The sequence below is a fragment of the Hyperolius riggenbachi genome, chromosome 1 (assembly GCF_040937935.1).
Source record: "Hyperolius riggenbachi isolate aHypRig1 chromosome 1, aHypRig1.pri, whole genome shotgun sequence".
In the NCBI taxonomy this organism is placed as follows: domain Eukaryota; kingdom Metazoa; phylum Chordata; class Amphibia; order Anura; family Hyperoliidae; genus Hyperolius; species Hyperolius riggenbachi.
This window is the reverse complement of record NC_090646.1, coordinates 270527453-270541287: the sequence shown is the minus strand read 5'-3', so window position 1 is coordinate 270541287 and position 13835 is coordinate 270527453. Positions and strand designations below refer to the sequence as shown.

Sequence of the window (13835 nt, the reverse complement as noted above, 5' to 3'; positions counted from 1 at the left end):
GATCCGCTTTAGGCCCTGTTCACATCACAAACGCGGACGGGCACGCACGCGGAACGCAACGCGTACGAACGCACGCCATCCGCGATTGTGTGCGTTGCATGGCTGATCCATCACTAAAAAGTGAATGGGACAGCCACGCGTTTTTACTAAAAATACGGTGCAGCATGCGTTCCCGGACAGCACAGGTCCGGAACGCATGCAGTGTGAACATCAGACATTGCATAGAGTGCGTGCGTGTCGGCCACCTGCACGCGTTTCCAAAACGCGGCTGGAAACACGTGCAGTGTGAACGGGGCCTAAAGAGAACCTGAAGTGAGAGAAATGCAATGTGTGGTGTGACTTTTTTTGGGGGGGGGGGGGGGGGGGTTGCTTTTTTATTACAGGCAGTAAATATAGTATTAAGACTTGTGCATAGGTTTTTGCAGAATACGGTATAAGGGAAAGTGTTGCATTAATTTTGGATCTTATTTCAAAATAAGTGTATGTACTGTATGTATAATGGGAACGCCTTGAAAATCAACATAATCTATTTTAATATGGTGTAGGTCCACATTTTGCGGCAATTTACAACATCAATTCTCCATAATTTGTATGAATCAATACCTCGAATTGTTTTCAAAGGCATTTTAGCCCATTCTTCAGTTAAAACACCCTCCAGTTCTTTTAGAGACTATGTCGGCGGAAATCAACTTCTTACTTGAATCTCTAATAACAACCATAAATGCTCAATGTTTGTCTGAGGATTGTGGTGGCCAGATGAGATGCTCAACTTCATTAGAATGCTCCTGGTGCCATTCTTTAGCAATTCTAGCTGTATGGATTGGGGCATTATCTTGAAAGATGGCATTCCCCTCAGGAAACGGTTCTTGAACCATAGGATTAACTTGGTCGCCCAAAATTCCTAAATAGTCTCGGCTGTTAATTCTTCCATGAAGGGAAATCATTGGCCCAGCAGATTTCCAAGAAATAGCACCCCAGATCACGCAGAACCCCCGCCATGTTTTACGGTTGGGAGAAGGCAGTCTGGAGATAGCCGAAAGAAGCATTTCATTCAAACGTACACTCGGCCGGAAATGAGGTAAACGATTTGTCAGAGAAAATCAAATTTTTCCACTGCTCGAGGGACCAATTCTGGTGGTTTCTACACCACTTTAAAGAGACTCTAAAGCGAGAATAAATCTCGCTTCAGAGCTCATAGTTAGCAGGGGCATGTGTGCCCCTGTTAAAACGCCGATATCCCACGGCTAAACGGGGGTCCCTTCACCCCTAAACCCACCCCCGCAAAACTTGGTCGTAAAATGTTCTCTTCCTGGAGGCAGGGCTAACTGCTGCAGCCCTGCCTCTCAGCAAGTCTATCAGACTCGCATCGCCGCCTTTCCCCCGCCCCTCTCAGTGAAGGAAGACTGAGGGGCGGGGGAGAGGCGGAGGTACACGTCTGATAGACGCGCATGAGGCAGGGCTGTGGCGGTTAGCCCTCCCCCAATGCGGAAGCGCTCCCCGGCTGTACGGAGGGGATTTGGGGGTGAAGGGACCCCGTTAAGCCACGGGATAGCGGCGTTTTAGCAGGGGCACACATGCCCCTGCTATCTGAGGTCTGAAGCGAGATTTATTCTCGCTTCAGACTCTCTTTAAACGCTTTGAAACATTTTTGTCTTTCAGAGCAGAGGTATTCTATTTGCAGTTCTTCCGTGGAATCCAGATTTGTGCAGCTCCCAACGAACAGTTTTTGTGGAAACTGAATTCTGTAGGTGTTCATTCAGCTCTGCAGTGATTTTTAGGAGCCGTTGTCTTGCGAGCTTTTCTAACAATTTGAATTAGTCCAACGGTCTCTCTCAGACAACTTCACCTTTCGGCCACAACTGTGCTTTGAAAGAGAAGGAAAAACGTCCTCAGCAAAGGTAGTCATTACTTATGAGACATTACCTCTTGAAATGCCAAGCATTTGGGCAGTTTGTTACAATAGCGCCTGCCATACGAGCACCAACAATTCGGCCTCTTTGAAAGTCTAAAAGATCTGCCATTTTTATAAATTATAACCAACTTATGTTTAAATAATTGTTTCTTTAACAGATATTTAAACCAATCGAATAACGTAATAAACCTAAACATGTTCAAAGATTATGATGCCAAAATATTAGGGGTCTCCATTATTTTGTCTAACGTGTGTGTGTGTGTGTGTGTGTGTTATACTTTTTTTATTTATATATATATATTTTTTTTTTTTATTTTTTTTTTTTTACAAATTTCGTGAAGTGATTCACCAAAAAGTTAATAGTGCTTAATGGATTTTGTAAGATTCAGTACTAGATTAGTCTTGGTCCTCCCGAGATTTGTTGTGCTTTTTGTTCTATCCCTGAAAGGTTTTTCCATCTTTGTTCTCCTGCTGAAGCCATAAGGCTTAAGGTGCGTACACACGCACTACAGCCGCCAACGACTGGTCCGTCAGACCCTCCCGCTGGGTGGACTGTCAGGCGACAGTATCGCGTGTGTACACACTGTTGGCAGACTGATAAGGCTGTTTCTGAACGATCCGCCGGGCGGTTCGCTCAGAAACAACCTTATCAGTCCGCCAACAGTTCCTATTGGGAATGTTGCTTTTGTTTAATGCATGGGGAGGTAGTCTTCCATTTGTAAACAGGCAGCAGTTGCAGAGTCACACCATTGCCTGGTTCCTGCAGTTTGAAAACCTTTTCTTTCGTGTTTTTTCAGATAAAGTCAAAGGATAAAGACCTTGTAAAAGTATACTGTTGTATCCACAAGTTGATTCCGCTTTTTTGACTTAAAAGATAAAATTGGCCTATAAAGTGTAAAAGTAGCATACTGTATGGCCACCTTTTTTAGACTTTTGCATCACTATCTGGCTGCTTTGTTCGAATAGACTAGAAATCAATGCCGTGAACTATTGCCCTAGCTGTGTTCGATTTTGTGATGAGCAAAACTGAAGCTGCTCGCCTGTCAAGTGGTTCCAGCTTGTTCTCTCCCACTGGCTGCTTCCTCTCTTTTTACTTTGGAGTTGCTGGGCTCCTGTGACAGAACTAAGCCAAATACAAGAGGCCTCTAGTGGTCACATAGTATGTGCCACACTGCCCCTACGTCTTGCCCTGTATAGTTATGTAACACACTGGACTTGGGAGTGGAGAGAGGAAGGAGCAGCCACCAGAGCAGCCACCAGAGAAGACACTGGAACCACGCTGTGGACTAGTGAGAGCTATCCCTACACTGCACAGAAGGCACTGGGAAATCCAGCAGGCAAGCCCACTTTGAAAATTTGTGAGGGATTCAACCAGATCTTTCTGATCAGAAAATACTCTGCATCTGATGCCCACATCAACCACTGTATTGCCATCTTAACTGCAGTTCTTTGAAGTCTGGCTGGTTGACCTCTGAAAATATACTAAATAATTGTTTTTGTTCTATCCCATTAGATTTACACCTGTGGCAAAGAACACTGTTGAATTTAACCAGGTAGCTATGGCTAACTCTGAGGGGTCAGAAGCTATGCTTAACAGAGTGATGACAAAGGACAATATTGGGGTATCCGTGTTGCTAGAAGTTCACAAAGAACTCCCTGGAGGAGGTTAGTGCAATTATGGATGATTTCATGACATGGCATTTGCTGTACAGGTAGTCGCTAAATTCACCACAGCTAATATATACAGTTGCAGAACTGATATTTAGAAATTTTCAAGAACTGGTTTGGCTAGTTAAGTGAACTAGAATAATTAAAAGTTAACATTTTAGAGTCTGGTATTATGTTGGATAGACTTTACTACAGATTCCTTGCATGCACATGTCATTTATCCTGTAACTGCAGTGCACTAATTCTGTAATTCTGGTTGAAATTATTTTCTTTAATCCCACAGGCATGAAACCCCATCACTCAAGTGATAAACAGCTGCTTATGGTAGCAAATGCCCACATGCATTGGGACCCAGAGTACTCTGATGTCAAGCTTATTCAAACTATGATGTTTGTCTCTGAACTGAAAAGCATTCTAGAGAAGGCTGCAAGCAGACCTGGTAGTCCTGCACCTGATCCGAATTCCATCCCCTTTGTTTTGTGTGCTGATCTCAATTCCTTACCGGATTCAGGTAAAATTCGGACTGTAACCTAGAACGTTTGCTACAGCATGCACAACAGTATAGTAAAAAAAAACTGCAGGAAAATCCTTAACTCTTTAAATTCCATCCTGAGCGACTAGAGCACCTGGGTAGAAACTTGTAACTTGGTGTCTACGTAAAAATGGAGTGTAGGTATGCCATTCACCAGCCTGAGCAATTAATCTGCAAAGTACGTGCAGCTGTTATGGTTGCATGTTACCATAAGTTTCTGCGGTCTGCTTTGGTGTGTTTTTTTTTTTTTTGTTTTTTTTTGCCCAAGCTTGACCGAATGAAATGTGGTGGTGGTGGTTGGGTTTTTTATTTTACAAAATGACTTGTTTAGTCATACCTGCTTTTCTCTAAATGTTTATATTTCTGGCCTGTACACACTGCTGCACTTGCGCTGCGCTTTTTTCAAATCACATGCACTTTTTAATTGCAAGGTCTTTTGAAAAATAATGAAAATCATGGAGACCTGTACACACTGGTGCGATGCGCTTTTCCTATTCTCATGAAGGCTTGCGATTTTATAAGGATAAATTGTGACCAATTCTTTGTGTGGTTTAGTGGGAACTTAGTCAAATGCAACATGTGTAACAAACCTGTATAAATTCAAAATGCAACAAGTAATCTGTTAAAAGCACTTCTGTTTCTCATGGATTTTTGTAACAGAAAGGGCCTTTTTCCACTAGCGCGTTTGCGCTAGCTGAATCGCAAAACCGCAAACCGCTAGCGATTTTACAATCGCTACGGTTTGCTTTTTAACATAGGAATCGCGGTAGGTCATTTCCACTACCGCGATTCGTTTTACTTGATCGCGATCGCGCCGCGGAGCGACTTTTGCCGCGATTTTGCTATGCAGTGCATAGCATAGCAAAATCGCGGCCGCAAACGTCGGGAAACGGCGGAATTGCGATTCAGCAAACGCTAGCGACTGCTAGTGGAAAAGGGCCCAAAGTGGCTATAGCGGTGTTAGATTTACATTGACTGGACTGTACATGCCTAAGGTTTCATTAGTCTGGTTTCATTAACCATACACTGCATATCCTGATAATTTGTCTGCATATGAATACCTCTGTTCCTTCCACTGGATACAGAGAAGCATTGGTCACATAGTAAAGAGAAACCGTAACCAAGGATTGAACTTCATCCCAATAAGTAGCTGATACACCCTCTCCATGAGAAATCTATTCCTTTTCTCAAACAGATCAGGGGGCTCTGTATGGCTGATATTGTGGTGAAACCCCTCCCACAGCAGGATGACTGGACCATGGTGGTGACATCACACTGTGGGAGCCTTGTTGCATTGTGGGAAATAACAGCTGTTTCCAACTGCCAAAAAGGGCAAGCAGCCCTGCCATCATAAATACCAGCATGTAAATCAGGGAGAGAAGATTTTACAATGCGCAAACGCTGACTAAATTGTGTGTGTGTGTGTGTAGTATATATGTTAAAAAAATTATTCACTTTTGTTCATTACGTTATATTCACTGGAGTTCCTCTCTAAGCTGCATTATTTATTTATATGGCACCAACCTATTACCCAGCGCTTTACAAAGCACAGTAAGGCAACAAGGGAACATAGGTACAACTAAAAAATGTACAGCAGAGTTTCAAGCAGCACAAATATTGCAACAAAACCGTAAACAGGAGGATGACCCTGCCCTTGCGAGCTTACAATCTAAAGGGTTGTGGGAGACGCACACTAGGTAAGGAGATGTGGGAATGAGGCAGTGAGCCTTTACTTATCTGTTCACGATGTAATCTGAGGCAAACGGGCTAAAAAATGTTATAAGCTTGTCTGAAAAGGTGCGTTTTTAGAGTATGTTTGAAGATGTCCAGGTTTCGAGCAGGCTGTAAAAGAGTTCCAGATGAGGGGTGATGCTGTTGTAAAGTCCTGGATGGGAGCATGAGGAGTTGATCAGCTTAGAGGCCAGGAGAATGCATACACATTTCTGCTGGATTTCTGTATAAAAAGTGGTTTGATTAATTTTCATAATTTTTGACTTATCAAAATGTTTACATTTTGAGTATAACAAAAGTTTTAAACACAAACCTGTCAAAATTCAATTTAGTTTTCCCTTTCTGCCAGGCCACAATTTTCCAACTATTCAGCTTGTTGGCAGAAAATGTGCAAATTGGTCGTACATTATGCTGCTCCTAGAGGCAGGGCTAACGGCTGCAGCCCTGCCTCTCAGCGCGTCTATCAGCGGCGCATCGCCGCCTCTCCCCCGCCCCTCTCAGTGAAGAAAGGCTGAGGGGCGGGGGAGAGGTGGAGATACCCGCTGACAGGTGCGCGTGGGGCAGGGCTGCAGCGGTTAGCCCTGCCTCAATCAGGAAGAGATCCCCAGCTGCACGGAGGGGATTTCGGGGGGTAAGGGACCCCCGTTTAGCCGCGGGATGGCGGCGTTTTAGCAACTATGAGCTCTGAAGCGAGATTTATTCTCGCTTCAGAGTCTCTTTAAGTGTCAAATGTCACATGGTTGTGATAGCAGTGGTTGCCTTTGGAACACTGAGGTAAAGGCACCAGAAAACGATTGGTTAAGTAGAATTGTGGTGCATTTGAATTGAGATTCTGCAGCCGCAGTTCAAACCAAAATAAATGTGGTGAAACTGCAATATCAAACAGGTGTATTATAGGAATGATTTTGTGCTGAAGTTGTTCCTAATATATAAATGTTATCCTTTCATTGGAACATCGGTATTATCACACGTTCATGCTTCCTGCTTACCTTAACAGTATAGTGATTGTGCACCACATACATTGGTGAAAGTCTGTCAGTTTAGACCTGTAATAAACTTTTCAATGCAAAGAAATCTGTAGCTGGTTTGTCCTGTAGCAGCGGGGCTGACAATATGGTCTGACTAGCTGGAGAATTTTATACACCATAATATGAAATCCAAGCATGGAAATATATCAGAAAGCAGGAAAAATGTTAAATTAACATGAAATTGCTCTCAAGAAAACTTTATAATAGAGATTTTATCAAATGTGCATTATGAATTTCTATAACTTTTTTTTATAGCCATGTAAGGCACATGATTATATGTAAACATGAAAGTGTATACATATTTTTCCTTACATCCTGGAACTGTACAGGTAAAACTACTGCTTGAACTTTTTTTTGTTTTCTTTCTAATTGGATTCTGTTTTTTTTTTTTTTTTTTTTTGTATTAGGGGTGGTAGAGTATTTGACAAACGGAGTGGTAGCGGACAATCACAAGGACTTCAAAGAGCTTCGCTACAATGAGTGTCTCACAAACTTCAGCTGCAATGGAAAGAATGGGACCCCGGATGGAAGAATTACACATGGCTTCCAGCTGAGGAGCGCCTATGAAAACAACTTGATGCCTTACACCAATTACACTTTTGATTTCAAGGTAAGCTGTGGGCTTGGTCCATGATTAGCCAATCAAAATTGGTTGTTCATATGCACTTTACTTTGAAGCGTCATACACACCTGCAGCAAAGCTCTAACATTGTAAGAACTGAACCAGAGGTGTATGAAAAACGACTGCATGATTACTGTGTACAGTTATTTAGGACTGTATGGGCCTTTTTGATTGGCAAAAAACAATCAGTGGTTGCCCAGAACTGTGATTGTCAGGGACCATGCATAATTGTTTTTCATACTTTAAGAATTATGAGCGCATGCACTATATATCATTTTTGAACTAATCTTGATTACTGCACCACTTCATGTAGCAGACACAGGTTTTATAACCCTCCCTCTGTTTCACAGGCATTGTGTAAAAGTATGTTGAGGTTCCTTGAAAGAAGCTGGCACTGAAGTGTAGCTTTTGTAAAAATAGCTGTCTAAGTGTTAATATAGTACAAATAAAAGTTAAACCCTGATGGAACTGAATTGTGTTGTAAACCACTGTATCTGGTCAAGTGTGTTTGTTTTTGTTTTTTTGTTTAACCCATTCGCGTTCCGTCATTTTCACTTGAAATGTTCACCTCCCCTTCATTAGCCTATAACTTTATCACTACTTATCACAATGAACTGATCTATATTTTGTTTTTTCTGCCACCAATTAGGCTTTCTTTGGGGGGTACATTTTGCTAAGAGCCACTTTACTGTAAATGCATTTTAACAGGAAGAATAAGAAAAACGGAAAAAATTCATTATTTCTCAGTTTTCAGCCATTATAGTTTTAAAATAATACATGCCTCCATAATTAAAACTCACGTATTGTATTTGCCCATATGTCCCGGTTATTACACTGTTAAAATTATGTCCCTATCACAATGTATGGCGACAATATTTTATTTGGAAATGTGCATTTTTTCCGTTTTACATCTATCACTATTTACAAGTTTAAAATAAATAAAAAAAAGTATAGAAATATTTCATCTTTGCATTGATATTTAAAGTTTAGACCCTTAGGTAAATCTTTACATGATTTTTTTTTTTTTATTATTGTAATTTTTTTTTTTTTTTTATATTAAACATTTTATTTGGGTATTTTTGGGAGGGTGGAATGTAAACAATAGTTTTATAATGTAAATGTGTCTTGAGTTTTATTTTTTTTTACTTTTAGTTTTACTTTTTGGCCACAAGATGGCGGCCATGAGTTTGTTTACATGACGTCACTCTAAGCATAACATACGCTTAGAGAGACACATGGGGGGAGGTAACAGCCAGAAAAAGCGCAGCTTCCGAGAGGAGCTGTCGCTTTTTCAGCGGGGGAGAGAAATCCGTGATCGGGCACCATAGCACGATTCACTGATTGCCTGGCTAACGAACCGCGGGCTGGGAGCGCGCGTGCACGCGCGTGGTTCTTGGACGTAGTTTCTACGTCCAGGAACTAAAATAGGTTAATCTTTACATGCTTTTGTCGCCCTTGAGGTTGTAGTCATGCAGGGTATACAGTGGTTCTATGTAAAGAAAAGCTTTTTTCCTTTCTACATGGGCAGATTGAAAGGTACACGTAGCCGTATTTAAAAAGTAGCAATTGGACATAAAGATGTACATTTATTGTATATTTAGAAATAAAGCATGCAGATGATGCAAGTGTCTCTCCCGCACCCACTTTATAACCTATTGAGTTCAGACCTGTGTGGAAAATGTAAATTGTGGTTGAACATGAGCTCCTCAATACTTTCTCTGTAATGTCTTCTCCATATAAATTAAACTAATTTGCTTAATTTTGTTTTCCTTCTAGGGTGTCATTGACTACATCTTCTATTCCAAGACACACATGGATGTTCTTGGCGTCCTGGGGCCTTTAGATCCTCAGTGGATGACTGAGAACAACATCACTGGCTGCCCTCACCCCCATATCCCTTCTGACCACTTCTCACTGTTAACGCAGCTGGAACTCCACCCTCCACTTCTGCCTCTTATTAATGGGGTACACTTGCCAAGCAGGAGGTAGTGCTGGCTGAAAGCTGGGCAACTGTTCTCATGGACCCTGTACAGCTGTAAAAGAATCTGTAGGAGTGAAGTATGGCCAACCTTAAGCTGCTTTCTCACGGCACCTTCCCTCCTGTCAAGCCGTGGTTCTGCATATTTGTTTTTCTGCTTTTTTTTTTTTTTTTTTTTTTTATTGCAGGGAGGCAATATTTGGCACTAGGGCTGGTACAAAAGCTGTCGACTCCCAACTGTGTATTTTTGTTAATTTTTAAAGAGCTTAACAGTTTTTGTCTTTTTTTTTTTTTTTTTTTTCTATCTGCCCGCATTTTCTTCATGTTTGTCTTGTACAGGATACTGTTAGCAAGTTTAATGATTGCTAGATGAATTTTCAACCCCCTTCCCATTTTCCGTTAAAATTCATTTTGTTTTTCTGGTTAGCTAGCAGGAACATAAACTCCCACCTTTCCCTAAAAAAGCAGGTTATGTTCAGACTGTGAAAAAAAGACATGGTTTACTCTGTTTAATCAAGGCTACATTAGCTTTTCTCAGAAAATCAAGCACAATCCAACTCCAACATCTGCAGCCTTTTACCACCTCAGCATGAATGTGTGTAGCAGGAGGTGGCTGAAGTCTGTACGTGGTGGTTTCTCACCTCTGGCTATGAAGAGCACTTTGCATCACTTAGTTATCAGCCTCCTCATTTTCCTGCTTTCACCAACCAAAAGCTGCTCTGAGTGCTAATATTACACTAGGGCAGGATTTGGGATGGTCAGTGGTATTTAGGTCTAGGCCAAAGATCACTTGACTAAATGGATATGTTACCAAAGATGCCATTTTATTTTTTCCTCTGCAGTTCTTGCCATGACACCTTATTCAGCTGCTTGTAATTTGGGTTCAGCAAACTTTTCTTCAAAGCCAGCTTGCTTCACCGATCTGGAAAGGTGAATGTTAGACCACCAAATTTTGAGATTTGTTGTATTACCAAACAAATGGTGAGCACAGTCAAGACAACACACGGGTAATACAGGCACACTTAAACATATATGGGTCTTGAAGTCCACTGTTTCTATTCTCACCTAAGACATGCACTGGTAGTTTTACACTTTTTACGTTCTGCTTTGGGGTTTTGGCCAACAATCTCCAGTCTAAAGATTCTTTATCCAAGACTATACAAGACCTTTGTTTTTCTCAGCCATTGTTGTTTTTTGTTTTTGTTTCGGCAGACCATATTCAGTGTAGGAGTGTGAGGTCTTCAATAATGTTTAGACACCTGGCTATGAAGGGGTTAAATGTTCTCGCAAGTTTGACAAATGCACTGGTTAAAAGGACTTCTAGCCCCCCCCCCCTTTCTTTTTGCTGCTATGTTTTTAAAACTGATTTTAATCAAAATAATTATCAATGCACTTTATTGCTCCGTGTACCATAATACGCTCACTTTCCAGAAGACATCTGCTGCTTTTCTGAATGTTTTAACAACCAAACCCATGAAATTGGCACTGCCAGATGAATGCACATCAGATTTCTGATTCTGCCACAACTGCTTGCTTCCCCCTGCTTGTGGGACACATTTGTCTCCTGAATATAGCTTACAATGGACACCTTGGCATTCCTTTTACAACTGATGCATCTTGACCTCTCCTAAGTGCCTCTGAATGTTTTCCATATCAGTGAATGCAGATTTTATGTGCATATTTTTTGTGCACATCTCCCACATTATTAATGTAAACAATAGAGAAATGCTGCTTCAGCGTGCTTTAGTAAACCTTGGTGGACCATTTACCAGCAGCTGTAGTTTAAGAGCCTGCCTTTTGTCCATACACTTGTGAACTTCCTGTGTTTTGCATTGGCTTTTTGGCTGTCATTTTGTGAATTTTAGTCTATGTGCTTAATTGGGACAGATAAATGGTCAGTATATTGTCCTCTGTGATACTGATGCACATCACAGGTACATTGGAGTCTAACGTTTGTGCACTGTATTGTAGTAAAAGAGTTTATTCAGTTAGTTTCATTGTGCCTTTGTTTCCTGTAGCGTTGGTAATGTCACTGTTGGTAAAGTTACTGTTGGTGCTTGCTTCCATATTGTCCTTAAGCGCTTGACTAGTCTCTATCTCCAAATGCCCTAGAAAAAGCTTACATTAGCAACAACCCCAAAAGCATTCCTCTCTTCATAAAACTCCCATTTTGTTCCTGTAGCAGCTGCGAAGTATACTTTCATCATAAAGTACATAAAGTAAACCAGTACCTGACACTTTGTGAAAGATGCATGTACCTCAATTCTCCACCCATACCCCCCCCCCCCCCCTTCCTCCTCAGTGAATCGCTGTGCACTTAATCTTCCAGAGCAGTTTGTCTTGAGCTGTTTGTATTAGACTCTTTTTATAAAGGGGTCTGGCTGAACTGATGAGACCTGAGTAAATTGGCATGAGAGAATGGACATCAGAAACGTTTAGGGGAGAAATATATGCAGGTCTTAGACGTTTTATGATGGGTCTGGATGAATTGCTAATATAAACCGCTCAAGACAAACTGCTCTGGAAGATAAAGTGCACAGTGAATCACTGATGATCACTACAGGGGAAAAAAATGGAGGCGCATGCCGCTTTCACATAGTGTCAGGTACTGTTTCTGCTTTCACCATAATGTGCATTTTTTTTTTTTTTTATGTCCGTTCTCCCATGCGAAGTCTCTTGAGTAGAACAGATTGGGGAAGCCATTCTTTCAGGTCTTATTTTGGTTGATCCTGGGTTCATCTGTGAGGTTTTATTTTGAGTGATCCATGGCTCCTGAGCTCAGCACACACAAAATGGATTAAGTTGGCATAATGCTTTTGAGTACAAACTCAGTGTAACACTTCAAATGTTCTAAACGCTAGTTCAGATTGTGTCTGCATTTACCATTACTCAGGTAGTGTGTGTGTGTGTGTGTGTGTGTGTTCAATTTTAAGTGTGTATCAACTTAGAACGTAACATTTCTTAGACTAATCTTTTTGAAGATGCAGGTTGTATATTATAGCAAAGAATCTGAAGGTCTGGCTTAATATACATGCATCTGGGCTGGTTGAACCTTTGTGAAGTCCTTGCTCCTATTAAGGTTCACTGCATGTGCATAAAGGACAAATTAAATGTTAATTATGAAAGTGTGATAATCTTAAGCAATATTACGTCACCCTTTAGAAGCCAACTTTCTCTGTGAATTTAAAATGGCCAAGATCGCTTGCCTGTACACTTCTTAGTCAGACAAGGATTGAAGTCTCTCTGAATTGCCTCCAGAACATAATTGACTTTTTTCCCCCTTGGTTTAATTTAATCTAGACCCCCCTCCCCAACAAAAAAAATAGTATTGGTGTTTCTTTTTTCTGCTTTTCAGTAGGTTGTGCCCAATAGCCAAGAAAATCACGTTTGTACATTGATATTGATGTAAATTTTACATTGGCGCTCTACTTGAGGACTTTTTAAACTTTGTACAGTGTGAGTCAATAAAATGAGAATTTTATAAAAAAAAATCTGATTTTTTTAATTCAAAGCTACTTTGTTGTTCAAATATGAATTTTATTTTAACCCCTTCACCACCAGAGGTCAAACAAATTGCAGACCCGTCAAGTCATGAATATACTTTGCCAAAAGTGGTTTAGTTTGCAATGTCTTATGTTTAAATGCCATTTAGTCCATAAAACTGTAAAACAAAATTAATGTATTTTAATGCCGACATAAACTTTTGTGGGACCTGCAAAGGGAAACTGGAGTTTGATTCAGTTTCCAGTAATCTTGCAAGATGGTTTGGTTTTTGTTTTGGTTTTTTTATTCCTGTTTTTGGTCCCTCTGAATGGCAGCCCTGTGCCTCAACCTATACGTCTCTAGTTTCAATGATTGTTAACTCTTTAATAAATGGACTTTTATTGACTTTAACTGAAGTAAATAAAATGACTTCTACATATTGTGTTTTAAAGTCTGATAACCATGTGTGCAACTTTTGTAAAAAGTCAAAGATCAATTACCGAAGCCAGACTTGCTTAAATGTTTTGGATGAAGTGGGGAAACATCAGCAAGTGGAAGTTAATTACTTTTGTATATCTGTGTTAGGAGAATTGCTACTTGTGTGAAGGGTATTAACTAGAAAGTAAGGGGGCAAAAGAACCACTGTAAACTCCACTCTCATCCAGTATCTTTGAGAGATTTACCTTTTTTGCTGTTTCAGCAGGAAGTGAGGAATGGGTGTCAAGACATGTAGCAAACTTGTGCCTCAATTGCAGTAAACGTGACCCCACCATGATGAGGCAATAAACATTTAGAAGAATGGAGTTGGGTTTGTGCTCTCCAATCAAAATGTTGTGCTCCACTTGAGATGCCAAAAAAGTAAATTTAGAGATGCTGATCTA

The 13835-nt window shown here is 40.7% G+C and overlaps 2 protein-coding genes across 5 annotated transcripts in view; one reads left to right on the top strand and one right to left on the bottom strand.

Annotated features, from left to right (window-relative positions):
* CNOT6L (CCR4-NOT transcription complex subunit 6 like) overlaps positions 1–13398 on the top strand; it is a 75384-nt gene extending 61986 nt beyond the window's left edge. Inside the window, exons 9-12 of the mRNA XM_068233558.1 lie at positions 3426–3577; positions 3864–4091; positions 7279–7481; positions 9270–13398. Of these exons, the coding sequence (XP_068089659.1) occupies positions 3426–3577; positions 3864–4091; positions 7279–7481; positions 9270–9482 (796 nt within the window). The 3' untranslated portion in view covers positions 9483–13398. The remainder of the gene's footprint in view (positions 1–3425; positions 3578–3863; positions 4092–7278; positions 7482–9269) is intronic.
* Positions 5711–13835, bottom strand: part of CXCL13 (C-X-C motif chemokine ligand 13) — a 108262-nt gene continuing 100137 nt past the window's right edge. For 2 of the 4 annotated variants that reach the window (XM_068233559.1, XM_068233561.1), the window contains one exon: positions 5711–6066. Coding sequence is in view for 2 of the 4 variants with exons in the window: in XM_068233561.1 (XP_068089662.1) it covers positions 6022–6066 (45 nt within the window). In the remaining 2 variants the exon portion in view is untranslated. Of the gene's footprint in view, positions 6067–10305; positions 10394–13835 lie in introns of those variants that run through there. The other 2 variants (XM_068233560.1, XM_068233563.1) reach the window with 2 other exon arrangements.